This window comes from Urocitellus parryii, chromosome 3 (assembly GCF_045843805.1).
Source record: "Urocitellus parryii isolate mUroPar1 chromosome 3, mUroPar1.hap1, whole genome shotgun sequence".
NCBI lineage: Eukaryota > Metazoa > Chordata > Mammalia > Rodentia > Sciuridae > Urocitellus > Urocitellus parryii.
The window spans coordinates 106,870,975-106,897,183 of record NC_135533.1 but is presented as its reverse complement, the minus strand read 5'-3'; the positions used below and the strand labels follow the sequence as shown (position 1 = coordinate 106,897,183).

General features: G+C 41.5%; 1 protein-coding gene across 2 annotated transcripts in view; it reads left to right on the top strand.

Moving 5' to 3' along the window:
* The first annotated feature begins 530 nt into the window (after positions 1-530).
* Positions 531-26,209, top strand: part of Cobl (cordon-bleu WH2 repeat protein) — a 268,552-nt gene continuing 242,873 nt past the window's right edge. The window contains exon 1 of one of the 2 annotated variants that reach the window (XM_026403670.2): positions 531-746. In XM_026403670.2, the coding sequence (XP_026259455.2) occupies positions 619-746 (128 nt within the window). In that variant the 5' untranslated portion in view covers positions 531-618. The remainder of the gene's footprint in view (positions 747-26,209) is intronic. The other variant, XM_026403669.2, reaches the window with a different exon arrangement.

Here is a 26,209-nt window from a genome sequence, read left to right as displayed (position 1 = left end):
TTATTTGAGACATGGTCTCGCTGAGTTGCTGAGGGTCTTGCTAGATCTCCCATGCTGGACTCCAACTTGTGATCCTCCTGCCTCTACCTCCTCATTCTTTGAGATTATTGGTGTGTGCCACTGTGCCTGTGTGATCATGATTCTTAAACTGGAACTATCAAAGGTTGGGACTATCAAAGACAGTTGGTTTTCATGAATTCCCTTCTGGTTATATTATGTATATGCCCTTATATTTCATGTCTGTATCTTCTTGTCACTCAAATTCCCCTCATATGTGGCAGATGTGGCTTAGCCTTACTTATAGTTAGTTCCCTTGATGATGCCTGTTCTGTCTTTGTGGCCTCTGTACTGATCTCCCTGGTGTGCTATGGGTGATGCATCTTATCTTACTCTGTGATCTCTGCTTCTCACATGGCTCATTTGCTCCAGCCAGGGTTTCCTTTTTCCTTTTCTTAGTATTCCCTGTAGCTAGTCAGCCACCTGTTCCCTCACTCATGACCTTTTATCCATCTCCTAGCATGAGAGGGACACTGTGCTAGATGCTAGCAACCTGGCCTTCTGTGAGGAGGGAGAAGTACAGAGGCAGGGTTTCCTTTGTGTGGTGCATGTGATGTTGCTATGGGAGAGACAAGACCAGAGGGTGGGGCACCCATACCTCATCGGAGGCCACTGCTGGGGGAAGTATGCTGGAGCTTGGACAGGAGGTCTGGATGCACAGGCAGAGAGAGGCGCTTGCTTGACAGCAGGTAGGGAGTTATCCCAGATGTCTCTGGGGAGTATCATTTAGTGCATGGGTTGTGAGTGTCATTATTTTAGTAATTTAGTCTTCCCAAAGCTTACAAAGAAGGGAGAAGGCTGAGGTTGTGAAGGATGGCACTGGGAAAGTTGTACAGGCAGTAGGGAGCCCCAGAATAGTTCAGGTAGCATGGTGACAAGACTCACATTTGAGCTTTAGAAAGGTGAAGCACATCATTCACATTCCTTGATCTTTGTATCTGAATTTACTTAAGGGTAGGTGGTTAAACTAATTTCTGGGTTGAATAAGACTTAAAGGTAGACTAAGCACAAATCATTTAATAACTACAACAAATATTTCCCATGCTGGTTACCTGAGCTGTGAAATTTTGGATTTCACATGATCCCTGCTGGGAAGGAGCCTAGTGAACAGCTGGCCTGTCCTTCTAATTTGATGGACCTTTCTGAACCCATGTTTTCCAATAATTAACAATCAGATTTCTTTCTGTGTATATGTGTGTGTGTATAACTGGGGACTGAACCCAGCAATGTTCTACTACTGAGCCGCATCCCTAACTCTTTTTATTTTTTTATTTTGAGACAAGGCCTCAATTTGCAATCCTTCTGCCTCAGCCTCCAGAACTGCTGGGATTATAGGCATGCTCCATCATGCCTGGGACAATCAGATTTAAAAGAGAAATCAGTTATGCTAGTAGCACTTACTGTCCGTTGGTAGCTAATAGGACATGATATGTACAGTTGACATTGCCACTTGCCTGTTCTGTTTTACCTATGATTGGCATATGCCTTTGATTGTGTTTGCACAGTGCAAGGATCCACCTTGAACCATTGTTCCCTCTCCATTTCAGAAGGAAATATGACTACCCTAAGGTTGTTGCTGCTCAAGTGGAGAATTTCTCTTTCCAGCACCTTCATATCTCCATCTGTTGTCCCTTATTCATTCTGCCATTTTTCTCTGTATCCCATCTGTTTTGCCAAGGCCTTGGTATAGGGCCTGTATGCAAGAAGTTTAATAAAAATAGAAACACAATACCAAGCCAAAAAAAGACAGAGTGAGGAGAGATATTAACCATGAAAGCAAAGCTGTGTGCCGTGGTTGAGCATCAGTTTTGTCTTTGTGTGTCTGACAAGCTGGACAAAAGGGAAACAATAATTTCCATGGTTCCCATTATTGAAAGTAGGACACGTTCTGGTTTCTCAAAGGAGGGCATCATTTTTTTCTGGCACTAAAAGGTAATTACTTCTTTTTGTTTGTTCTGGTCACTGCTGCTCACATTAATTCTGTGGCTTACTGGAAATGTTCCTTTGGAATTCACAGACACTAAGCACACCAACTGCATGTGGAGTTTGTGACAAAGAGTGTGGGCATGGAACCACGTCACTGTGGGCAGAGGGCATCTGCTGAGCATCCCAAAGGCAAGAGCCCAGGGCTGCTTGTCCTTGAGTTGGATGGGTATAGGAGCTCTGGGTAGGAAATGCATGGAAGGATAGAAGGAACTAGGCACAGAGGTATTTGAGAAAGCAGACTTATCTATACAGTGGTGAGTGTTGGAAGTCAAGCAGAGAGAACAGCTGGGCAAGATCTTGCATGGACATTCACACTGATGTGCTGCCCACCAGGAGCCCTAGCCATAGACAGTGGAGGATCCATGAGAGATCATTGGCTCTTGTCTTAAAAAAACTAGACCTGGCAGCTGTGTGAAGCGGGGGATATATGGTGCAGGGAGACAGGTGGGTTAGGCCATGGTAATTGCCCAGATGCAAAAGGAGAAGGTTCTGAGCTGCTATAGGAAGGAGCTGTGGGATCAGAACAAGAAGAGAAAGGCATTAAAGACATCTGTCAGTGATGGAATGGAGAGGAGTGGTGACCAGTGGTAGGAGCAGAATGAGGGAAGAAAAGGTGAGTTTGGGGTTCTAGATGGTAGGACTTGGTTAGTCATGAAGATCATAAGAACAGTTACTGTTTGAAGAGCCTTTTACAAATTGCCTTTCCAGGCATGAAGGCATAGTTGTCCAGTTAAAGTGTGAAGACGATAGGACAAGACTTATTGGCTCATTTCATGGTGTGACTGAGGAAGATTCAGAGATTCTTTCAAAGTCCTGCAACCAAAATGGTGGGAGCCAACCTCAGGCCAGAGGAGCTGACTCCCGGGGCCTTTGAGTACTTCTCAAAGTGGGATCTGGAATCTATAGCGAACCTGCAATTTGGAATAAGGAACAAAAGAATATCTTCCATATTGGGTGAGAGTATAACAAAGGGCTGATGAGGGCAACCACCCTGGTATGCTCTGATGAGGGGCTTCTTGCACTGCAGGGGACCAGGCTTCAGGGGCCTTAGAAATCATCAAGGTACAGGAGGCGCTAACTTCCATTCAGGGCCTGCTAATACCACTGTAGGAACTGCTCCTTCACTCTGACTACCTCTTTCATTTTCATCTGATGTTCTCCTTACCTTGTTTTCCTAAGGGTATCATATCATGGGTGGACTAAGAATTTACCCAGAGTCTAGGGTTGCCAGATAACATACAAGAAGCCCAGTTAAATAAGAACTTAAGATGGAAAAAAATACTACCATAATTCTGTCCAAATTTCCTATTGAACTAGGCTTCCTGTATTTTTATTTGCTATTTAACCCACTATCTTAGTTTGGATTGCTATAACAACAACCCCACAGACTGAGCAGCTTAAACATTTTTTTTTCCCCCACAATATGGAGGCTGTAAAGTTCAAGATTAAGGTGCTAGTATAGTATGGTTGGTTCCAAGAGCTCTCTTCCTGGCTTGCAGATAGCTGTCATATTCATTTCTTCACATGGAGGAAAGAGGAAAGAGAGAGATAGAGAAAAAGAGGTGGGGGAGGGAGGAAGTGAGAGAAAGAGAAAGAGAGAAAATGAATATGAATATGAATGCACAAGCTCTCTGTTGTCTATCTGATCTTATAGCACTAATTCCATTTATTAGACTTCATACTCATGACCTAAGCATGTCCCAGAGGCCTCACCTCATACCATCACCTTGGGCATTAGGTTTCAACAGGTTTTTTAGGGGAATGCAAACACTGAGTTCCATAGCATAGTGTCATGGAACCAAGAGATGATCTATAAAACCTAACTGGCTATTTTGCTATTATAATCTGCTGCTGTTGGGTATTGCAGTTGTGAGAGTGAGCAGGTGTCCAGGGGAAAGTGTGTGAAGTGAGGACATAGGGCGCCCAGTGAATTCTAAGGTGCACTAACTCCCTGAGAGATAGCCCAGAATGCTCCAGCAGCAAAAATTGAGATGAGGGAAGCGGGGCTGAAGGAGCCTGCCCAGATGCTGCAGGGACCTCGGCTCTAATGAGAACTGAGATCAAGTGTCCGTGGGAGGGGATGCCTGTGACCTCATTGAGTCAGTCAGGAGATGGCAGAGACTAGTTGGCCAAGAGTTTAGGAGGCCAGATAAGGAGGGGATTGTGAGTGGTTATTGATTTTCCTGAAGGCATCTGTTGGGAAAGGAGATCAAATATTTTGCAAAATAATCAAATGATAGACTCCTTTTTTACTTGAATAGAATGAGAAGTTAGGGGGAAAAAAACCAAAACACTGGTATAAACCAATTGGTTGACATTTATTAGTCACCAAATTCTGAATCCCAGATGAGGTGGGCACACTTGGAGGAGATGTGGTTCATATTTTCTACAGTTCTCTGCCCTGTTTCTTATTCAGGCCGTGTCTGTATGCCATTGTTATTACAAGGGTAACAATAACTTTTGACTGTTTTATATTGTTATTAAGGGCAGGTTGAAAAAACAAATATTGTGGGCCCTCAATATTTTGCAGGTTCTGCATCTGCAGATTCAACCAACCACAGATCAAAAATATTTAAAAATACAGAGTTTATTTCTTGGCATTATTCCTTAAACAATAAAGGGTAACAGCTACTACAGTAACATGTGCATTGAATTTAGTATTATAAATTATGTGGAGATAATTTAAAGTGCACAGAAGAGTATGTATCGGTTATATGTGAAATCTATACCATTGCCATTTTACATAAGGGAATGAGCAGTTGAAGATTAGGATACCCAGGGTAGGTTCTGGAACCAATACCAACCCACACCATTACAAGGGATATATATCACTGCATATAATAAAGTGGGGGAAGACAGCTTTCCATGGACATCCATCTTGAAGACAGGTACTTAAATCCAGTTCTTATTTTCTATTTGGATTATTACTATTTTTAAAGTAACATAGAATCCCATTGACTTATTTTGTGTGTAGTTCTGTGGATTTCACACTTGTGTAGATCCATGTAGCCACCAGCTCAATCAGGGTACAATAGAGTTCCTTCACTTCAGCTGTACCACAGGACTGCATGATGTTCTCGTCTAAATAGTCTTCCTGGCAACTGCTGATCTGTTCTCTGTCTCTGTAACTTTCTGAGACTGCCAGGTAAGTAATACCTGAGCGTAATTTCATTAACTTAGCATACCCTCTTTGAGACTCAGCTCCTTGCACGTGTGAACAGTTTGTTCCATTTTCATTGCTGAATAACCTTCCGTTCTGTGGATCCTCCAAGTTTGTTTACGATCCCATGAACAACACTCCAGTTCCATTTGCTTTTTATCCTCACCAATATTTGGTAATATTAAAGTTTTTTAAAAAAAATTTAGCCATTTTATAAGTACAGGATAGTATCCCATCATGATTTTAACTTGCATTTACCTGATAGCTAATAATGTTAAGAATTTTTGTTTATTTGCCATCCATGTATCTTTTGGTAAAATCTCTCTGTTGCAGTCTTTTATCTATTTTCGGTTGGATTGTTTTTTTATGTTGTGTTTTGAAGTTTCTTTATATAATGTGGTACAACTCCTAAGTCATATATCTGATTTGTAAATTTATCTTTTTTAGTCTATATAGCTTGTGTTTTCATTATTTGGCAATGTCTTCAGAAGAGTGGAAGTGGGTTTTTGTTGTTGTTGTTTGGTTTTGTTCTGCACTAAAGGGGATTGAACCCAGGAAATTCTACCATGGAGCTACATCCTCAGCCCTTTTTAATTTTTTTTTTTTAAACTTTTGAGCCAGTCTTGCTAAGTTGCTGAGACTGGCCTTGAACTTGCATTCCTTATGCTTCAGCCTCCCAATTGCAGCACCATGCCTGATAGTAGAAGTTCCCAACTGCCACGAAGTTCAGTTTCTTATGGATATCTTGCTTTAGACATGCATTAAGTGCCCCTTCCGAGAGCTCTTGCCTAACATCAGGCCATGAGAAATCTTTCTCTTAGAATTTCTACTACAGGTTCATTACTTTTACTTTTCATTTACGTGCATGTTCATTTTTGAGTTAATTTTTATATAAGATATGAGGTTTGGGTCACTCTTCTTCTTCCTACTTGTTGGCATGGGGTCTTCACTTGTTCCAACACCATTTATGGAGAAGGCTCTCATTTGTCTATTTACTTACCTTTGCATCTTTATCAAAAAGAAAAAAAAAAACTTGGCCATATTTCTGTGGATCTATTGCTTGATTATTTTGTTTACTTGATATGTAAACATTCCTTCACCAATATCATACTGTCTTGAATATTGTAACTGTATAGGAAGTTTTTAAACTCTGCACTGTGATTTCCCCAACATTTTTCTTTTTCAAAACTGTTCTTCTCTCTGTTTCTCTCTTATTTATTTTTATTTTAACTTTCTTTAATACTGGGGATTGACTCCAACAGTGCTCATCCCCAGTCCTTTTTATATTTTATTTTGAGACAAAGTCTTATTAAGTTGCTGATGGTCTTGCTAAGTTGATGAGGATGGCTGTGAACTTGGAATCCTGCCTCGGCCTCCCTAGCCATTGGGATTACAGGAGCCCGTCACTGTACTTCTCATAGTCTTCCCTGAATTCTGCCACGTTTCATAGTTGCACTGAATGGGAGAGACAGAGAGGAGTAAGTTTATTTTATTTGAATTGTTTTTCTTCTTTGAAAATGCATGTGCTTAATACATCCAGACAATGAATGTTGTTTGGAATCAAGCCATGAAAGTATATGAAGGAATCTTAAATGCATATCACTAAGCCAAATAAGCCAATCTCAAAAGGCTGCATCATTTCAACTAAATGACATTCTGGAAGAGGGAAGACTATGGAGACAGTAAAGCAGATGCCAGAGATTAGAGAGAGAGAGAGAGAGAGAGAGGGATGGATTGGCAAAGCACAAAGGATTTTTGGGGCAGTGAAACTATCCTGTATGATACTTATAGTGGTAGATTCATGTCATTATACATTTGTTCAAACCCACAGAATGTACAACACTAGGAGTGAACTCTAATATACAGTGTGATCTTTGGGGTGATGATGATATGTAACTGAGTTTGTTGAAACAAATACATGACTGATGTGGGGGTGATGTCATTGGGGGAAGCTGTGCATACATGGTAGCTGAGAGAATGTAGGAAATCTTTGTGCCTTCCTCTCAGTTTCATGTGAGCCTAAAACTGCTAAAAGAAAAGTTATTTTAAAAATAACGTGTGTGCCAAAGATCAGATGATGAAATGATTGAGGTACTAGTAAATATAGTTGAAAGTTCACATGATTTATTTGAAACACAGAGGAAATAAAATTATTGAAGAAAGCATAATGTACTTTGAAAGTATACCTGTAAATGTCTCCCATTTCCTCTTTAGTAGTTGTAACATGGCTCTTAATTATATTCTTCTGTGTGTTTTCTGGGCTATATCCTTTATTAGAATCATCAGGATTTTTTAGATAATTTTAAAGATGCCAAAACTTCTCAACAAAGTTAAGGTGTGTACAATGCCTTTTGCATAAATTTGTGGTGTGTCTTCTCCCTGAATCATTGGGTTTTAAAAAGCTAAGCATAGATCATTCACCTCTTGGTGCTGGGCTGGAACATAGGGCGGGGTTGGTGGTAATTTGAGAATGACAGTAGCTGTATTTTTCCCTACAGGACCACAAGTGTCTTGGAGGAAAGTATTTCTCTGCTGCCTGCCGCATGCTGCGTGGGCACTGCCATTAGTCACAACCTGCAGCCTAGGAAGTGTGCGTACACCACAGGTTCAGCATTTCTGCTGGCTCTGTAACTGCCAATTATCTCCAAATTCAAATCATCTAGAAAAACAGACATTGCATGTTGAGATATTGTTTTCCTGTTGTTGAAATTACAGCTTTCATTTTCATTTGGTATAGTTTTTGTTGTCTGTTATTCTTACTTTTGGAAGAATGGCATGGAAGTGGTGATCTACAATTCACTGGTTTTGGAATCTGGAGTCTCAGACCCATCTAAATATAGCACCGTTGTCTCTGGAGAGGGTGGAAGAAGCAATCTGAGTGACCCTACATGGGCTGCTGTCCACCAGGCCCTGTGTTCTTTTCTGTGCACACCCTCCCTCCCTGCTTCTCAATTCAGCTAATCTCCAGATCAGATTTACCCTGCTTGCTGTGCATGTGTGTGGGAGTCTCTGTGAATGTGGAGCTTCTAAATATACTCATCACTTGATATGGGTATTTATGTTCTAGTATTTGTGGTGCTGGCACTCCAGGTCGGCCACTGTGTTTTTAGTGCAGAGTTATGATTGTAGTTGAGAAGTCTCCAGGGACCAGCTGTTGACTTGATGTGTTCCTGTGGCATCTCATGCAGGGACAGAGAAGATCAGTAAACAATGTGAAATGGATCTGCCCTGTGATATCCACAGATACACTCTCCCTCACTTCCTGTTCCTCAGAGGCAGCTTTGGAATATTGCTGGGAGTTTAGAAAGCATTTTGAGGGTCTAGGCTACAAGTGAGATGATCTCTCTCCCCATCTGCTGTCTTCATTGAGTGTTCTTATCTCTCAGTCTCTGCATGTACACGTGCTGTGTCATTCTCTCTCACCCTCCTCATAGTCCCATCTATGCATCTGCACACATGCAAATCTCAGCCTGCCCCACACTCTGTTTATAACTTCCTTCGTTGGCAGCAGGAGACCTGGCTCCTAGTCCTTCAGTAGATTTACTTATTTGTTTAGTTCTTTGTATGTAATTAGCCTCTTGGCCATTTCAGGCTCTCCTCGGCTTCTTTCAACCATACTTCTTAAAGAGAAGAAAATCAAGAAAGGAAGGGAAAAGTACCTTTTAAAGAAAGGTTCACATTGTTATTATTATTATTATTATTATTATTATTATTATTGCCTTACAATTCTTAATACACCTTTATACCACAATTTAAAGAATTATTGAGATTTAAGAAAAGGTTCATTTTCCCACTGAAACAATGAAGATTGCACTAATCTGTAAAAGTCCCAGAACTTTTAGAAATTGACTTTGAGACATGAGAATTTTTGATAGAAACCTACATTAAAATAAATACTCTATTTCCCCAATAAGAAAAAAATGTTTTATTGAGATCTGCTTCACATAACGTACAACTCACTTGTGTATTTTGTGAGGTTTTAAGTTACGAAAGTGTTCAAAAAATTTCAGGTCAAAGGCAAATCATTGTAGGCAAGAGTTACCAGCTTATGTGCCTCTTTCATTAGCATTCCCAGGGCCTAACGTTTAATAAACCTTTCTTATGGAAATTTTACTAGTGTTATTCTCCAGGGAAGTCATGGTAAAGGTGGCCTTGGAACCGTGGATCTGCTGACTGAGCATGTGGTCCTTTGTGGGTCACTGCTGGCCTGTCCGCTGACACTGAAAAACAGAGCTTGGAGTCAAGGCCCAGCTGCTGCTGACTTAATGGAACTGCATTCTTCAAACAGTGGGGGAAGTGTTAGGAGGCAGTTCTTGACTGTGAGACTGTCCCACAGCAAAGTAGGAGCAGAACTAGTACTTTTTTGGCTCAATGTGATGTAGACTTGAACCTCAGAGCTGGTGTGGTCATTGTGGTGGCAGATGAAGCATTGTCTTGACCTTGGCAATAGGCATCCTATCCTGGCTGTACGAAGTCACTTGGCCTGGGGTCCAATCTCCTGGCTGTTGCCTGTGCAGAGACTGATGTCAGGGCCTTGACCAGGAGGGCCTGTTGCACTGCCTGCCACTGGCCCTCCCATCTTGGCATGTCAGTGTTTCCAGGGTTTCCTTGACTTTGATGCTGAACCCTAGCTGTATTTCATAATTCTTATTTTACCAAGTTTTGCTCTTTTACCTGCATGTCTCAAATGACTCCTCTCCCCTGTGAGCTAAAGGCCAGGCTCATGGTGGAGCTGACAGCCCTTCCCCATCTGGCCCAAGTGTAGATAAAGGTTGACTCTCCTGTCCCTCCAGTGCACCGGAGTTTTCCCTCGTTTCCTGGGGTATCTTCTGTTCCATTTACATCTCACTTGGCCTCAGCTCGCAGCCAGTCTCCTCACCCCTGGCCCATGTTCACTGCAGGAGGTGGCTATGGGTCCTCTGAGTTCATCCCTCTACCCTGTGTAGTCCCTGGCCTTCCACAGGCATTCTTAAAGCTTGTGGAAGGGTTGAATGACTAAACAAGAAGGACTAGTGCTGGCTAGATAGGGAGGGAAAGCCCTCAATGCAAGAAAGCCCCAAGTGAACATACTCTGAGGGGCAAAGCGGACCCTTCCATCCTTTCCCAGTACTTTGGAGTGATTCCTTTCCCAGTACTTTGGGTCATACTCTTCTTTCCCAGAAGCCTCAGGGCAAGGGGCTCCCAGAAATTGACAGCAGGTAACATGGGCACAGCTCTTGCTGCTGTCTGTGAAAATGATGCTTAATGGAGTCAAGGAACATTTAATCACAGGTTCCAAATCTTCCGAGGACAAGTGTGAGTCATCCTTCTCAATCTGTGATTAAAATGGCTGATTAAAATGGATCCTTCAAATTCCTGTTTTATTGTAATCAAAAGGAGTTCTGTGGCCTCAGAGCCTAAGTTTGCATTTTGAGCTTCAGGATGCTGCTTGATATTTGCTTCTTCAACCAGCTCTTTTCCTGCGTTTAGCACAGTGGCTTTTATTTGGAGAATCCAGGGTGGATTTCATAGGGAAAAGAATAGAGCCCATTGTCATGGAAGATTAATCTAAAAAATGCTAAAGTACCTCTTTATTAAAACAAAGTCTGAAACTCTAGGTGAGCAGGTTAGAGGAAGAAGGGAACAAGGAGAGAGGGTTGCAGCATTTAGTGAGGCTTCAGAAACATCCTCATCAGAAGTGGAAACGCTTATTTTGTTTTTTCCAAGGTGAGGCAGCCTTCTGCATGCCTTGTGGATGGTTCTGTATTCTTACCTTTGTTGCATCAGGGTTTGGCCAGGAGGATGCCAAGGAGTTCCCAGAGTGGGCCTCACTGATACTGGGGTCAGTTTCTGGGGACTGGTTGTGTGGAGCACCTCTAGGAATCCCTCAGCTCTCCATGCTGCCTGGAGCCCAGGGCATTGGTATTTTGGGAAGTTTCCCAGTTGACTCTGATGGACATCTGTAGGTGAGGACACCTGGGTCTGTGCCATAGCAGCTCCCAGGCCTTCTGCTCTGTTTTTATTAGGATGTTTCCTCAAAAAAAAGGATCTTTTCCTCTCCATCCTCTCAGACAGCTTTTTGCTCTGGTAGAGTCTTGCCCCTGATCCTTCCCTCTCTGCAAATCTGCTCTGCAAAGAGGTGAAGCCATGGGCATGGGGATGTAAGGACCGGAACACTGGAACAGCACTTAGCCCTGTGGATCCATGCATTTGCCCTGTGGATCCAGAACCAGCCCTTCCCCCAAAAGTAAAAAACAAAATCCTAATCACAAAAAAGGAATTCTGATCCTAGACACCAGAGGTCCTCTTCAATTTCACGCAGCACTACTGGTAGGAAGTGAAACAAAATAGGAGGTTCCAGGGGATTTGTGCTTCAAAATTTACATAAAAATTTTGCCTTGTTCTTGCATATTAGAGCTTACTCTGCGGGGGTGGGGTGGTGGGGTGGGGGGTGGGGGTGGTGGTGGTGGAGGTGGGGCCCCTTTCTGCAGCCAGCCTTTCTCATCCTTTCCTTTGGACCTGACCTGGCCTCTCCAGTGTCCGGAGTAGTGTGTGTCTCCTCTCCATTTGCTCTGGATCCTTTCCCTCCTCCTCAGCCCTGCCTTCATCACTCTCCCAGCCATTCCCTATTCCTGGGGAAACCAGCTCAGGAAGCTGGGGTTCAGGCAGATCATTTTCATTTTCATTTGTTAACATTGGTGTTTCCCATTTCAGACACCCCTCCACCCGCCCGCCAAAATGCAAACCTTCAAATAATTAGTATGAGAGAAGAGTTTTTTTTTACTACTAGTGTCTCAGCATTCCTTGAAAATACAGTTCTTGTGTCTTTTATTTTAAAACACAACTGGTTAATAGACAAATTAAGACTTAGATTTATGTCTTCTGGAGCTAGTGTTGTCTGAGGCAGAGCACCACAGAACATGGAATTCCTACTGAAAGACATTTCTTTATGAAATTTACTGTGTGAATATGAAAGATTGTGTTGAACCTGCGCTCAAAGGTTTCTTAGTGGCAGTATTTCAACTGATCTTTATAGTCTGCACTTTCCTGAGTAAAGTTGCCACATAGATGTAAAAATTGTCTTCTGCTCCCAGATCCAGACATCCACCCCATGATGTATTTCTGTCCTTCTATCATAGATAATTAATAGTTTTGGCTTGGTTCATTTATTTGAAAGTAAAAGATTAAGAACTGGGATAGAGTTAGGAGCTTGTTGTCACAGTGGGGTGAACAGATAAAGAGCCACTCAGTGAGAGTTGTAGCAGTGGCCATGGACAGGAAGGGACATATAGGAGGTTCTTGCAGGGGTGCTGTCATCAGGCCTGTGCTGACTTTGACCTGGGGACAAGAAGGGACAATGAGTGTATTCTTCTCCTGGGACACAGAGAGGGTAGTGTGCAGTGTCTTTGGGAGTGATATTGAAATAAGACTGCGTGAGTTTGAAGGCCTAATGTGTTGAAGGGGCAGAAAGAGCTGGGAGAAAAACCACAGCAGGGACAGCAGGCAAATGGAGATCCTTCACAGGGAGAGAAGTGCCTGGCTGCAGGGACACACAAGGAATTGCTGTGAAGAAGGTGGGTAGTTGGGCTACAGTGAGGCATATAAATGGGAGGGTTACAGATAAAGGAAGAGTGCCAAGAGCAAGTGGCTGAGGAAGGTCATACCTATAGGTGACAGAAGTGCAGGCAGAGATTCCAGATGGAATTAGCTTCACCAGAGAAATGAGCGCAGTACGTGAACTAGGTGGGTCAGTGACACACTTAAAAATAAATATCTAAAATAAGTTTTATGAGGAGTTGGAATTCCAATATCATTGAAGCATTTAGGTATTTTGGGAATTGTATTTGGTTATCAAACTATTTTGGCAAGTTAACTACTTTCAAATAAGTAAAATTAGTGTGTCTCTCTGGTGAAATTTGTCATTCATTTTTAGTATCTTAATTTTAAATGCCAGCTAGATCTAGCCACTATAAATATGCAGCAGATGTAGCTGCCTAGCCACTGAGACAGGCAGGAGCTGACAATCCAGGGGTAGTTTTCAGTCTGAAAGCAGAAGCCAGTGTTGGAAGGTAAGTTAGCCCCAGGTCCTTATTACCTAATGACTTATTACAATTCTTATTACAATTCTCAGGAATGCCATTGTAGATTTGGGTTTCTGCTTTGATAAATGGGGAATTTTAGGTAGTGGTATCTCCTATGTCATTATCTTAGCAATGTATGTTAGGAAGCTAGAATGTATGTTAAAAACTTACAAAGAGTATATAGGTTTATAAATTTTGAGGTGGCTTTTCGGAAATGAGAATGTTGTTTTTGTCATCAGTGTGTCATCCTTGTTGTTTGTATGGTGTTCCATAGGTGAAAGGTCAAACACCACTGGACCTGTGTGATGTTAAGTCCTGTGATATCTTCCTCTTTACCACAAGCTGTGGTAGACTGGAGAGTTGCTTGACCTCTCTCATGGCTTGCCTTCATTCAGAAGGGCTTGCTTTCATTCAGAAGAAGGGACACTCCCTAGCAGCAGGGTGGCTGTTGTCATTTGATTGGACTCATGCTGTTGTTTTGTCTCCGTGCTGTTGTGTGCCCCAGGGCCTGGCCCTCTCAGGCTAGAATATTTACCTGATTAGCTGAAAATACTTCAGATAGTAGCTTATACAGGGAGCTTGGAAAGTGTACCAGGGTTGACATTATTTTAAAAAGTAGAAACAAAGCTGGGGGTATTGCTCAGTGGTAGAGTGCTTGCCTGGCACATCTACGAAGCCCTGTGCATCCACTGGGCACTACCAAACCAAGAAGAAAAAAAAAAGAAAAATAGCAATGGTTTCAAATTTTTAGTTACTGTAAAACCAAATTTAAGCAAGTAGAGTAATTATTTTTATTGGAATTTTTGTTGGATTATTTTCCTCCTAACACTGACCCGTGTATTGTTCCACCTCATGGGGAGGATAGTGGAGAGAGGGGTATTTTATAAAATGAGAGCCTAGCTGGGCCAGGTGGCTCATGCCTGTAATTACCTCAACAATTTAGCAAGGCCCTAAGGAACCTAGTGAGACCCAGTCTCAAAATAAAAGGAAAGCGCTGGGGATGTGGCTCAGTAGTTAATCTCCCCTGGGATCAATTCCCAAACAAACAAATTGAGAGGTTACCTTTGACCCTTTTGGGGTTCATTACAAAACCCTTCTGGAAATCTTGATGTGAACAAGCTGATGAAGTTTTTATTTGCAATTATTTGTTAATCAGTTTAGCTCCATAACAAACCACTGGTTGAAATTAAGAAGCCTTGGGACATGGATGTTGAAATGTAAATGAATAGGGGATATACTAAATATGGGTGTCATTTTGCAAATTTGCTTTCCTACACCCCTCCCAAAGCTACTAAGTTGAATTATCTAAATAAAAGTGTTGCCTTCTTTGATCCAGGTGTACATACAGCTCAAAACCAAGTAAAATGTAGTTAACGCGCTGGTGCCACCCATCTGCCTGGAATTTATTGTGCTTTCCATTTGTGGGGACTGTACTCACATGCTCTGTGTTATTTGTGCAGAAAAGTTTGCATGCAGCCGCCTGAAAAGCGATTTCTTGTTCTCACTTAAAATTAGCATCAATTGATCTTTAAAGCAAAATCAGTTTATATGTGTAGCTTCGATCAATTATATGGTTCAATTTCTATATTTCACTATACATTTGATTTCCATACAGAAAATGAAATATTTATTATTTTGTAATTTGTCTACCTGTAACATTGTACTCACCAAATTAAAATACTTTAACAAGACCTCTCACTAGTTACTTAAAGTTTCAAAAATTGTCTTTCTGTCTAATGAATTATATTAGTTCAAGAATGCTTGTTAGGTTATACATTACTGTGGAGGGGATTTTATGTGGAAAGAAAAAAGTTAGGGAACCCTGAGACAATGAATCATATCTCCTCCTAATTTCTTATTATAAGTTCACAGATAAATTTCATGTGATGGAAATCATCTGATGGCTTTTTCCTTAGGATTTGATACTGGATGTACATTTTCTTATATGGTAAAAAAAAAAAAAAAATCTGCCCATCCACATGGACAGTTAATCTGTGTGGACTTTGAGCTCATCACAGCAGGGAGGAGGGAGGGTTACAGAAGGAACAAACAGCAGCCTCCCTGGCAGGAGGAGGCTGTCTGGCCCTCACTCCCCACCCTTCCTTCCTGGGCAGGTTAGGCATCCAGTACATACCAGGGCACTCTCAGGTAGTCGGAATCCACAGGTAGCTCTGGCCCTTGTGTGGTCTCTCCCTTCATGCTTTTCTGTCCATCCACATTTTGGATCTTCAGACTGACAAGTTCTGTTCCAGGACTCCAAATAACCTGCTTCATCTCTACCTGTGACCTTGCTACAGCAAAGGTGAGATCTGCCAGCATCCAGCCACTGCGTGGTGGGCTTTCTGCTCTAATCCTCTTGGTAGTTTGCCTGTTGGGCGTAGCTGGTATACTGGGGTCAGCAACTGGGGGACCAGCCCCATTATAGGGTTCTCTGGAATCCAGTTCCTCTGGTTCTTTCCTGTGTCTGCAAATTTGCTTAAACCTAACCTTGGGTTCAGTGTCCTTATACCGGGATGGGAATAAAAATGCCATACTAACCTCGAAAAAACCAATGGGAAGCTGAAACAGGTGAGCAAGCGGCTGTTAGAGGACTGAGAACGTGGAAAATACCCTGAGTTTCTACTTGGTGAATTTTATTGGTTGGGGTATTAGAAGTGCTGCTGTGGGTTGTCAGACCTTGGGCTGCTGTCACATGCCCCCTTAGGAGAACATCACTCTAGAAATAAGACCATGATTGATCTGCTGAGGCCCAAGCAGTCTCCTAGACATTCTGGGACTGGAAGGAAGGTAGGATTTGATTCCTACAATTTATTTATGGGACTAAAGGCTTTTCTGATTCCCATAGTTTATTTATGGAATGTTTCATATAGATATGAAATTTAGTTTCATGCATGTGTATGTAAAAGCAACCCTTTGTGAATCTTTACAATGTTTTGTTTCATCCTGTACTCATTTGCTTCCACCCCACCTGGAGTGTTTTGATGTCACCAATTTAATATATATTAAAGCATCAGATTTTTTTTGCATCAAATGTTATTGCTTTTTAAAAATTATATTTTAAATTAGCATGTTATGGTGACTGAGCTGAGCAGACCTGTTGGAGTCTTGGCTCCATCCCTTTCTGATTATGTTTTCTTTTAACAGTTCCTTAATCTAAGTCTCAGTTTCATTTTTGCAAAAACAGGATAATAGCACCGCCCCTATAGACTGTCATGAAAATGAAGCGAGACACTATTGTTTAGGTGCCTACCTTAGCACCAAATTCATAGTTAGCATTCCATTGACAGTAACTGTCTGCCTTGCTTCCTCTGAAATGGGGATAATACTCCTTATGTCAACTACTTTTGTATAGGGATCATTATGAAATGTTTGATAGTTGCCAAAAAGGTGTTCAGTGACATTAGGATTGTGTCACCCTCAGCAACACAATCCAACAGGACCGGTCTGGCTAGTTCTTTCTCCCAGGCCTTGCCTGTCAGCCCTTGAACTTGCAGTTAGGCTGCACCAGTGAATACAGCCAACCTGGGAGCTCTTCATCTTTACAGGAATTGAAATTTCAACTAAAAGCACTGATGTGGGGTTCTGCAGTTTAAAACTAAGGGCCTTCCATCTGCTGGTCACCTACCAAATTTGTTTTATTTTGTCCATGAAGAAGAAGTTAAGAGTTACCATTATGAATATTTCTGGCCCCATCCCCAGCTTATCTCTGTCATTGACTCCCTTAATCTTTCAACCTCCAAATAGTCTATGAAGTCTCAATACCATGACTAATTTGAGATCCTATTTGGTGTGGCTGGCATGGGCCATTCTCCTGGGAAGGCTGGACTGCACTGTGGGGTGTGGATTCTGTAGCAGCAGCAGGGCCTAGAGCTGTTAAGATTCCAAGCCTGAACTTGGAGAAACCTCAAAGATCAGTTCTGCCTCCTTATCATGCTGCCCACAAGGTGAAGTGAATTGGTGACTGTGACACACATGCAGGACAGTAGGATTAGGGAATGATTGTCAGGGGCCACATCATGCTGGGAGAGGAAGGATTTGACATTTGCCATGTTCCACTGAGCTCTCACATTCTCTAAACTACCCCCTCTGCCTCCCTCTCCCTGTCTTGGTACAGGACATCATATGCCCTAGCATCCACTCTGCAGATTCTTAGAGGTTATATTGCACTCACCATTTGTGCAGCCTTGGTTCTTAGGTCAGGCCCTTGCCAGCTCTTTCCTGTGCTCCTGAAAGCCTTTTCTGATTTCCTTGCTTAGAGCCTCATACTTTGTCATTGATCCCTCTACTTGCTGCCAAAAACACTTTTTGAATTATATCCCTCTGACTTTCTATGCCCTTGTTAAAACCATTCATTTGTCCCCTCTTTCTGTCATAGCATTACCTAAGAGCAGCAACCCTGGGAGCATATTAGAGTGTGGGTTTGTGTACTGTACCCCATACTTCAGTAGCTGTGTGGTGCATGCTCACAGCAACTCTGGGCTGGAGTAGGCATTTTATCCTGAGTCCCAGTGGAGTGTAGATGACAGATGACGTTCACAGTCAGGAACACTCCCAGGGTTGTCCTCTGGAGAATTGGTGGTAATTCTATGATTCCATATGCTATCACTCTGCTATTACTAAGAACATAGCTATTGAGACCTCATCGCTTCCTGACACAGTGCTGAGGTTTTTCTGCTGACCTTGTGTTCAGCTTCCTTATACTAGAATGGGAATACAGATGCCAGACTAACCTTGAAAAATCAATGAGAAGCTGAAACAAGTGAGCAGGTGGCTGCCAGAGGACAGCCTGACTGACTTGGTCTCACTTTGCTCATCCCATTGGGTGGAACTATAACTCCTCTTTCCAGATGCAACCCAAGTCTCTTACCCTCCTGCCAGAAGCATCAGGCTCCTCTGAAGAGTTGGTGGTACCTCTGTGCTCTAGTGATCTTCCTTTGGGACTCCTGGCACCCACTTCAGCCCTGTTCTGTGGGATAATGAATCCCAAGAAAGAGGGTCACCTTTGCCATCCTCAGGTCCCAGTACTTGCCCCCTCAAAGCTACTGGATAGATGCTACCCTGGCTGCTTGTCCAAATATATGACTATCACTTCAGCGACCTTGCTTTTTTCTCCAAGCTTCGGTGTGATTAAGATAAGACATTGCCTCATGCCTTGTTGATGCCTGGGCACAGTGCTTGGCTTGACTTGGCACAGTTTCTCCAGTCCTGCCTTCTACGAATGTCCTCATGCCTGGCTCTTGCTCGCAAAGTTGTTTGCAGTCATTGTCACACTAACTCCTGAGTGCCACTGCCGTGACACTGTCAATACAACCTTTATTCTACTTGCTGTTTATTCTGATGACTGTTTCTTCCTTCAGAGTTTCCCCTCTGGCCTCCTTGGTCAAGGCCTCACTTGTCATTTTGTTGTTGTTGTTGTTGCCCTCTCTGATGGCTTTGAAGGTTTTTCTTCTTCTCACACTGGAGTTATTGGGATTCCCCAGGCTTGCTCCTTACCCAGCATCTCTTCTCATGCCTTGCATTCCTCCCAGGAGATGTGACCTCCCAAGAGGGAAGGGCTTGCTGTCAGACAGCACTTCCTGCCATGAGCCCTGGGCAAGGCATTCCTTTCAGTAGAAGGACTTGAGGTGAAGCAGCATGGGATATGGCCAGTGTAGTCTGAAATTAAGCAGGACCGGTAGAGTCATTGTTCCCAGGACTTTGACACTTTCCCACTGTCACCTCTAGCTCTGTCTCCTCACCTATCTTCTGTGCAGCTTAGGATTTACCCTTCCAACATATCTCCAAATGGTGCCACCCAGGAACCTAAACTCAGCTAAGACTGGAGTACACACACACACACACACACACACACACACACACACATTATTTTTTTGCAGATGGACACAAATGCCTTAATTTTATTTATTTATCTTTGTATGATGCTGAGGATAGAACCCAGGGCCCCACACACATCAGGCAAGTGCTTTTCCACTGAACTACAACCCCAGTTTCAGACTGGACTTCTTATTCCACCTCCGTTTTCCCAATGTGCTTTTGGGCTTGACGAATGGGGCCCTACCACAATCTGTGGCAAGTGAGGAGGTGCATAAGTCACCCGGGTTTTCTTTCTTTATTTGGACATCAACTCTTCCACTTGATATCTTGTCACGCAGACGTGTGCTTAGTTCAGACAAAGTTGCCATTGGTGTTGTGGACTTTCGTAGTAACTTTTCAACCATAGTCTCGCCTTTGTTAATTCACAGAATAGGTAGTCATTGTGCACCTGCTTGCTACTCACCAACATTGTACTCCTGGGAATATAGCCATAAATATGACAGGCATGGTCACCCTTAACCCTGATGTGATATGTTCTAGTGGGGGATATAGTAAATATTCAAATAAATATGAAATATGGTTTCAGGAAATAATTGGATTACAAGAGAGTTACAACAACTGCTGTTTGGGGGGTTGTCTTTGTACACGGGGCACAGTGAAGAGAGGAGTGAGCCACGCTGCTAGGGTGTGGGGCAGCAGGCAAAAGTGTCTCGAGGTATGGCTGAGCTTGGCAGGTGTGAGGAGTGGGAAGGTAGCTACTGCTGCTGCAGTCTCTGGGTTTGGGGGAGAATGGAAGTGAGCTGTAGTATGGAAGTGGGTTTGAAGTTTTTCCACTTTATGAGGTGCCCTCATAAAGGAAAGGCAAGGTATGCTTTTTGCCACCCTTTCGTGCCTTCAGAGAAGTCATGGATAAATGCTAATGAATGACATCATTACTCTGTGTAGAGTCTTCTGTGGGTTTCTGTCCTCTCTGGGTTCTGACTTTGTTTCCTCATCCCTACATCCCTCCCCACAGGCCCAGATGCACATTGCCAGTACCAAGCCACAACATCCCTGTAATCCAAGGTGATCATGTGCTCTTGACCTTCCCCGTCTTTTCTTAGAACATACTCTTCCCTGCATGTGATGCACGTGACTGTCTATGTTGTTTCTTCAACCCTTATCTCAACTGGGAGTGTGTTGAGGCCAATACTCTCTTCCTGAGGTATAAAGAATCCATGTCCTTATCTTGAGCTCTGAGAGCATTTAGCCTGAGCCTTTCCATAGCACATTTGTTTATCTGTATTTCCTACAAGCAGGGAAGTTGCCCAGGGAGGGACCCAGGGTCCTTCATCTGTGGATATTCAAAGTCTATTCCAGAAATTGGACCACAGAAGAGAATTAGTAAATGTCTTCTAAGTGAGTGAATAAACATCCTGTAGTCTTTCTCCCTTTTCATTTTCAATTCCAATTTTAGATATTTGGTTGTTCTATAAATAAGATTCATTAAAGCCATTTCATAATTTGTTTTAGATGTTTAAAAATACTGTATGGATTTAACTTTGAAGGGAAGAATTGTACTCTTCCAAATAATAACATGCTCACAATTTGTTTAGGATAATAAATTGTAATTATGTTTGTTAGTTAAGCAACAAAATATTGCTTCTAGTTATAAAATGTCTATTTCAAAAAGACCCCTCTTATTTCCAGGGAAAGTCATTTTAAAATTAGCAAATAAGTGCATTATGTTTCAGGTGAATGACTTTTCTTCTCACCATACCGTTACTGCCAGGGCCTGTGCAGTGTCTCCTCCAGGTTGTTGGTATTTTAACCTTGGGACTTTTGAGGGTTAAATCTGGGGTGCTTCTCCTCTTTACTGTGACCACTGTGAAGCTTGGAGTCTGTCTTGCTACTGTAGAGATCTGGAAGGCATGTGTCATGAGATGCTAAGCTTCTAGTGGACTTGTTTAGTTTCTGCTCTTGTGGAATTTCTCAGTCCCTCTGTATCTGTATCACATACAATATAATAACAAGTAAAATTAGTCAAGAAAACCTTAACTTTGCACTGTAGGTTAATTCCCATGTCTAGAAAAAGTGTTATTTACTACATAAAGCAATAACTCAAGGAAGCAGACTGTTGGAAAGGAAATATTTTTGAGTTTAACAATATAGTGAGGTAACAAAACTTCTTATTAGATCAACCTGTCATCACTTAACCAGTTGGAGATTTTCATCAAGTCACATAGCTTCTGGACTGGCTTCCATTCCTCACTAGTCAACAGTGAGGGTGGAACTGGCCCTGCCTCTTGGAGGATCCTTGTGTAAAGACCATGTATAACTCCATCTGCATGCTGCAGAGAGTGCACACAGGAGGATCATCTGGGTGACTAAAAGTGCATAGTGCTCCCCCAGCAACAGTCCTGCCAGTTCCCAGTTTCTGCATAGCTTTTCTTGGGGGATTCTGGCTTCTAAAAAAAAAATTGCAGATCCATGTTGATGCAGTCATTGCTGTTCTAAAATTGGACCCAGCCTACAAGTTATTGTGTGTGCTGAAAGGCCCCAACAGTGGCCTTTTCTGACACACAATGGCTTGCTTGTGGCAATGGGAGTTAGCTTTCAAAAGATCCTGGGAATAGAATGGCTGGAGGGGGCTCCTGCAGGGAATTTCATGGCCGGTCCTTTTGTGCCTTTCCTTCAGTCCTTCATTTAGTTTGCTCCTCAAGTATATATATAGAGGGAGAATGCTAATTTGTTCTTGTCAGATAAAATACCCAGGGTGATATGACATAGAGTCAATTTAAAGGAAGGGTCTTGGGCTTGCTTCCTGGGAACACTCCTGCCTTTGTGTTGGGAACTCAGTACAAAGCTGCCATGACTGAAATCCTGGTGTCTCTGCTAAGCCTCCTAGCTTTTCAGAGAATGATTCAGATGGCTTTCTAACTGTGGGTGTGTTAGAGCTTGAAGTAAAAATAGCCACCAGCCCCTTGGAGGGGAGATGGCTGCACATGTTGGCGGTGGCCGTGGGATCCAGGCCATTGATCACATTGTGGCCGCACTCAACAAGGTGAGCCTCTCCCTCTCTGCAGGGATTCAGAGACAAAACAGAGACTGGGCTGGAGTCATGGCACATCAGCTGAGTGTCTGTGGCCAGGTGAGGCAACCTCTGGAGGCTGTATAGGGATAGTTCTTCCCACCTTGATATGTGATCAGAGAGTCATGAGATGACATATATCAAGTGCCTGGCTCACAGCAGCCATGATTCATTGTGATTCCCACATTTCTATACCATAAGACCTTTTCCTTGTCAGCAGGAAGTGGATCTAAACAAGTGGATTTTCTCTAAAATGACCATAAAAGCCACTGGTCATTCCTAGAATATGCTTAGTCTTCTTGTTTGTTCTTTATCATGGCTGAGCCCGTCTGGCCAAACTTTTATGTAACTCTATGCTTCTCAGAGATGAAGACGTTCTTCATCATGTGAATGGACATGCATGAGAATGAAGCAACTAGCCTACCTATGAATAGTTGATCTATAGATGACGCTATTTCATGTGACTCTTCAGGCTGCCCATTAATAATCTTTATTTTATTTGTTTATTTATATATGGTGTTGAGGATCAAACCAGGGACTTGAACATGGGAGGCTCTACCACTGAGCCACAACTCCTGTCCCCATTAATAATCTTATAACAGAGACATACGTAAGAAAGACTTCAATGTGACTTTTTGACTCTCTCTCAGAAAATGATGTGGAAAAGTCCACACAGAATGATTAAGTGTTACCATGCCCCCCACAGTACCCCAGGCTTTCCAACAGATATTTGCTCATTTTATTCTCACAACAGCTGTATGAGGTAGCAAGGATAATCCCTCTTTTAATTACATTATTCATTAAATATTTATTTTTAGGAAAAGGAATCTGACATGTTCTAAATAGCAGGGTCAGAAATAGAATAAAATATTCAAATTAATTCAAACTTCACAAGAATCCTGTGATTTAATTTCTTATTAGTAGTTTAAAGAAATATATATTTGGCTAACAGCTTGATGAAATTCTTTTTAATTAAGTGGGGGATACATAGAAATTGAAGTACATTTTAAGGCATTTTAAAATTCAGTTACAAATTTTATACATTACCCAAGGAGTAAGACACCAATAAATCAAGCACTGTTCTGAGGTCTTAGCAAGCATGTGAGGACTCAAAAACAAATTGAGCTCAGCATCTCAAAGATTGGTGCTTTTGCCTGGTGGAGTCCCTTCCACAAGGTCAGATGGCAGCTGCAAACTTCTGGAAAGGCCAAGGGTTATAGAGATCAGTTCCTCTTTAATGAGGGACTCAAAAGACCACAGCAGGCCACTTTCTAGAAAATTCTAGGCACTCAGTAGTTTCAGCATCAGATCTAGAAGAGTATTATCATTGAAGGAATTACGTGGTTACCTCAAACAAGATGGAAGAAAGGGGAATAGAGGGTGAAACAAGATGGATACAGTATTGTATGAGGGTATTACTGGGATTTTGTGTGAAGCTTGGTCAATTTGTTTTGGCTTTATTTGGTTCAAGTTCCTGATTAGATGCTAGAGATACTTTTTGTTTGTCTATTTGTTTTAAGTGATAATGTATTTTCGTGTAGGGTTTGCATTAGTACTTGATTAAATGCAGATAACATCTAATTCTGTAATGGCAGGATAATCACCAAAGGTCATATGCCTCTTATCCTATCCTTTTGTACCAAAAAAATTGTTCACACAGTCTGATTTTACCTTTTAAAGTTACTTTACATCAGTCAAACAAATGAAAAGAAAAAAATCATGATTAGAGTGATTTCTGTTAATTGTTGTCATATGAAAGAGCACATGGAAATTGTCTTTGGTGTGTTTTCTTTTGGTGGGGGTAAGGAATAGGGAAAAATAGGAATAAAAACACAATTGCTTTCCTTAGCAAAACAAAACAACCAAAAAAAAAAAAAAGCGAACAAAAAATGATAGGGGTCTGTGGGGGAATATCTAACATGAAATAGCAGGGAGACTTCTTTAAACATACCTTTTTACATAGTTTTGATTTTGAACCCCACATATTTTTTTTACATATTTAGGAAACAAGATAGTATTAAAACTGAAAAAAAGGAAATCATAAAGGTGATGTTAAACAGAAACAAATGAACCTAAGTATGAATACAAAGTTGATAACACAATTCAGAATATTCTTTTAAACAACTACAATGAAGTCTTCCACAGAACTCAGTGTTGTGATACTAAAAGTCACATGGAAATGCAAGAGACTGTGAATAGCCAAAACAATCTTGAAAAGAGCAAAGTTTTAGACTTCCTGATTTCAAAACAGCTACAATAATCAAGAGAGTATATATAGACATAGAGATAGACAGAGACAATGAAACATAATTGAGAGTCCAAAAATAAACTCTTATATTTATTGGGCAAGAATAGTCTTTGCAACAGATGGTGCTGAGACAACTGTATATTCACATGCAAAGGAACAAAATTGTGTTCGCTATTGACACTATACAGAAAAATTAGCTATAAATGAACCACAGACCATAATCTAAGAGATAAAATTTTGAAACTCTTAGAAGAAAACAGAAATAAATCTTTGAGATTTTGGGCTGGGAAGGCCCAAGATCATATTTGCACATGATTTTTTTGTGATAAGAACGTGTATCTGGAATATATAAAGAACTCTTTATTGTAAAAAATAACCCCATTTGAAAACAGTCGAAGAACTTCTGCAGATATTTACCCCCAAACCATCCAAATTGCCAGTAAGCATATGAAAATTGCTGAGTATTATTAACGATGATTAAGGAAATGCACATAAAAACCAAGTGAGCTGGGGTTGTGGCTCAGCAGTAGAGTGCTTGCCTAGCACATGTGAGGCCCTGGCTTCGGTTCTCAGCACTGCATATAAATAAATGAAATAAAGGTCCATTGACAACTTAAACAACAACAACAACAACAAAACCAAACGAGTTACCTCTGCAAACCCACTAAAATGACTTTAATAAAAAAGACAATAGCAAAGGTCAGTAAGGATATGGAGCAGATAGAACTCTCATACAATTGTTTATTGGAATTTAAAATAGTGCAGTCATCTTGAAAAGGTTTGGCAGAGCCTCAGTATGTCAAACATGGATTAACTACTCCATCCATGCCTGTTACTGTCTGTGATGCGAGTATGCAGTGAGGAAAGTACATACCATGCAGCACGTTATGAAGTACTGAAAATTCAGTGTAATTTGGAGACATGATCCTTACCTCTGAGGAGCTTGTTACAGTTAGATTTAAAACTTGATAACTAGTTTAAAAATATATTCTAAATGAATCTTAACTGTTTTAAGCTAGTAGTAGAGAATCACTTCATGTGGGTCACTTGAGAATAATCATTCATAATTGGTTGATGTGGATGTGCCTTTTGTAACAGGCACCTTCCTGAAAAAGTGTCCAGAATCCTCTATCATCAGCAGTTTCCTGTGGGGGTAGTGCAAGGTAGGTAACATTCCACCTTCACCCCTGGAATATTGAGAGCTAATAGAGTTGGGTGTATTTTTTCTTTGTGCTCCTGGAATAAACAGCTGTGTAGTATACAGGAAAACAAGATGCCTGACATGGCATATTCATTTCTTGGTGTCTTCAATATATTTTACATATCCTAATTTGCAGTTGTGCCTTGGATCTCTACCATTCAGGTGACACTGAGCTGGTGATCATTGCTTAAGATGTTGATCATTTAAAATCAAGAATGTATAATATAATCTGTTATTAGAATATGACTATCATTAACTCTTCTCATGGTCTAGGTCTAGTGGCTCCTGGCAGCACTTTCTGGAAATCCCCTGTTATTCTGATAAATGAAAGAATTGCAGGATGGTCAAAGTGCAAAAATAAAACTTTTAGTGAGAAGCATAAGTAAAAAGAAAGGAAGATGTTAAATAGGAACAAAGGAGGAGACAGAAATGTGGGTGTGCCTTGCTTGGAGAAGTGACATTATGAAGTTTATTATATTGAGAAAAATATAACTAAAGGGAGTGAATGAACTTGTATTGTTTTATATAATTCAGATGATCTATTGTTGAAAGATTTAAGAAATTCATTTCCGGATTCCTGTCTGTGCCCTCATTGAAAGTGTGATTCATTGTA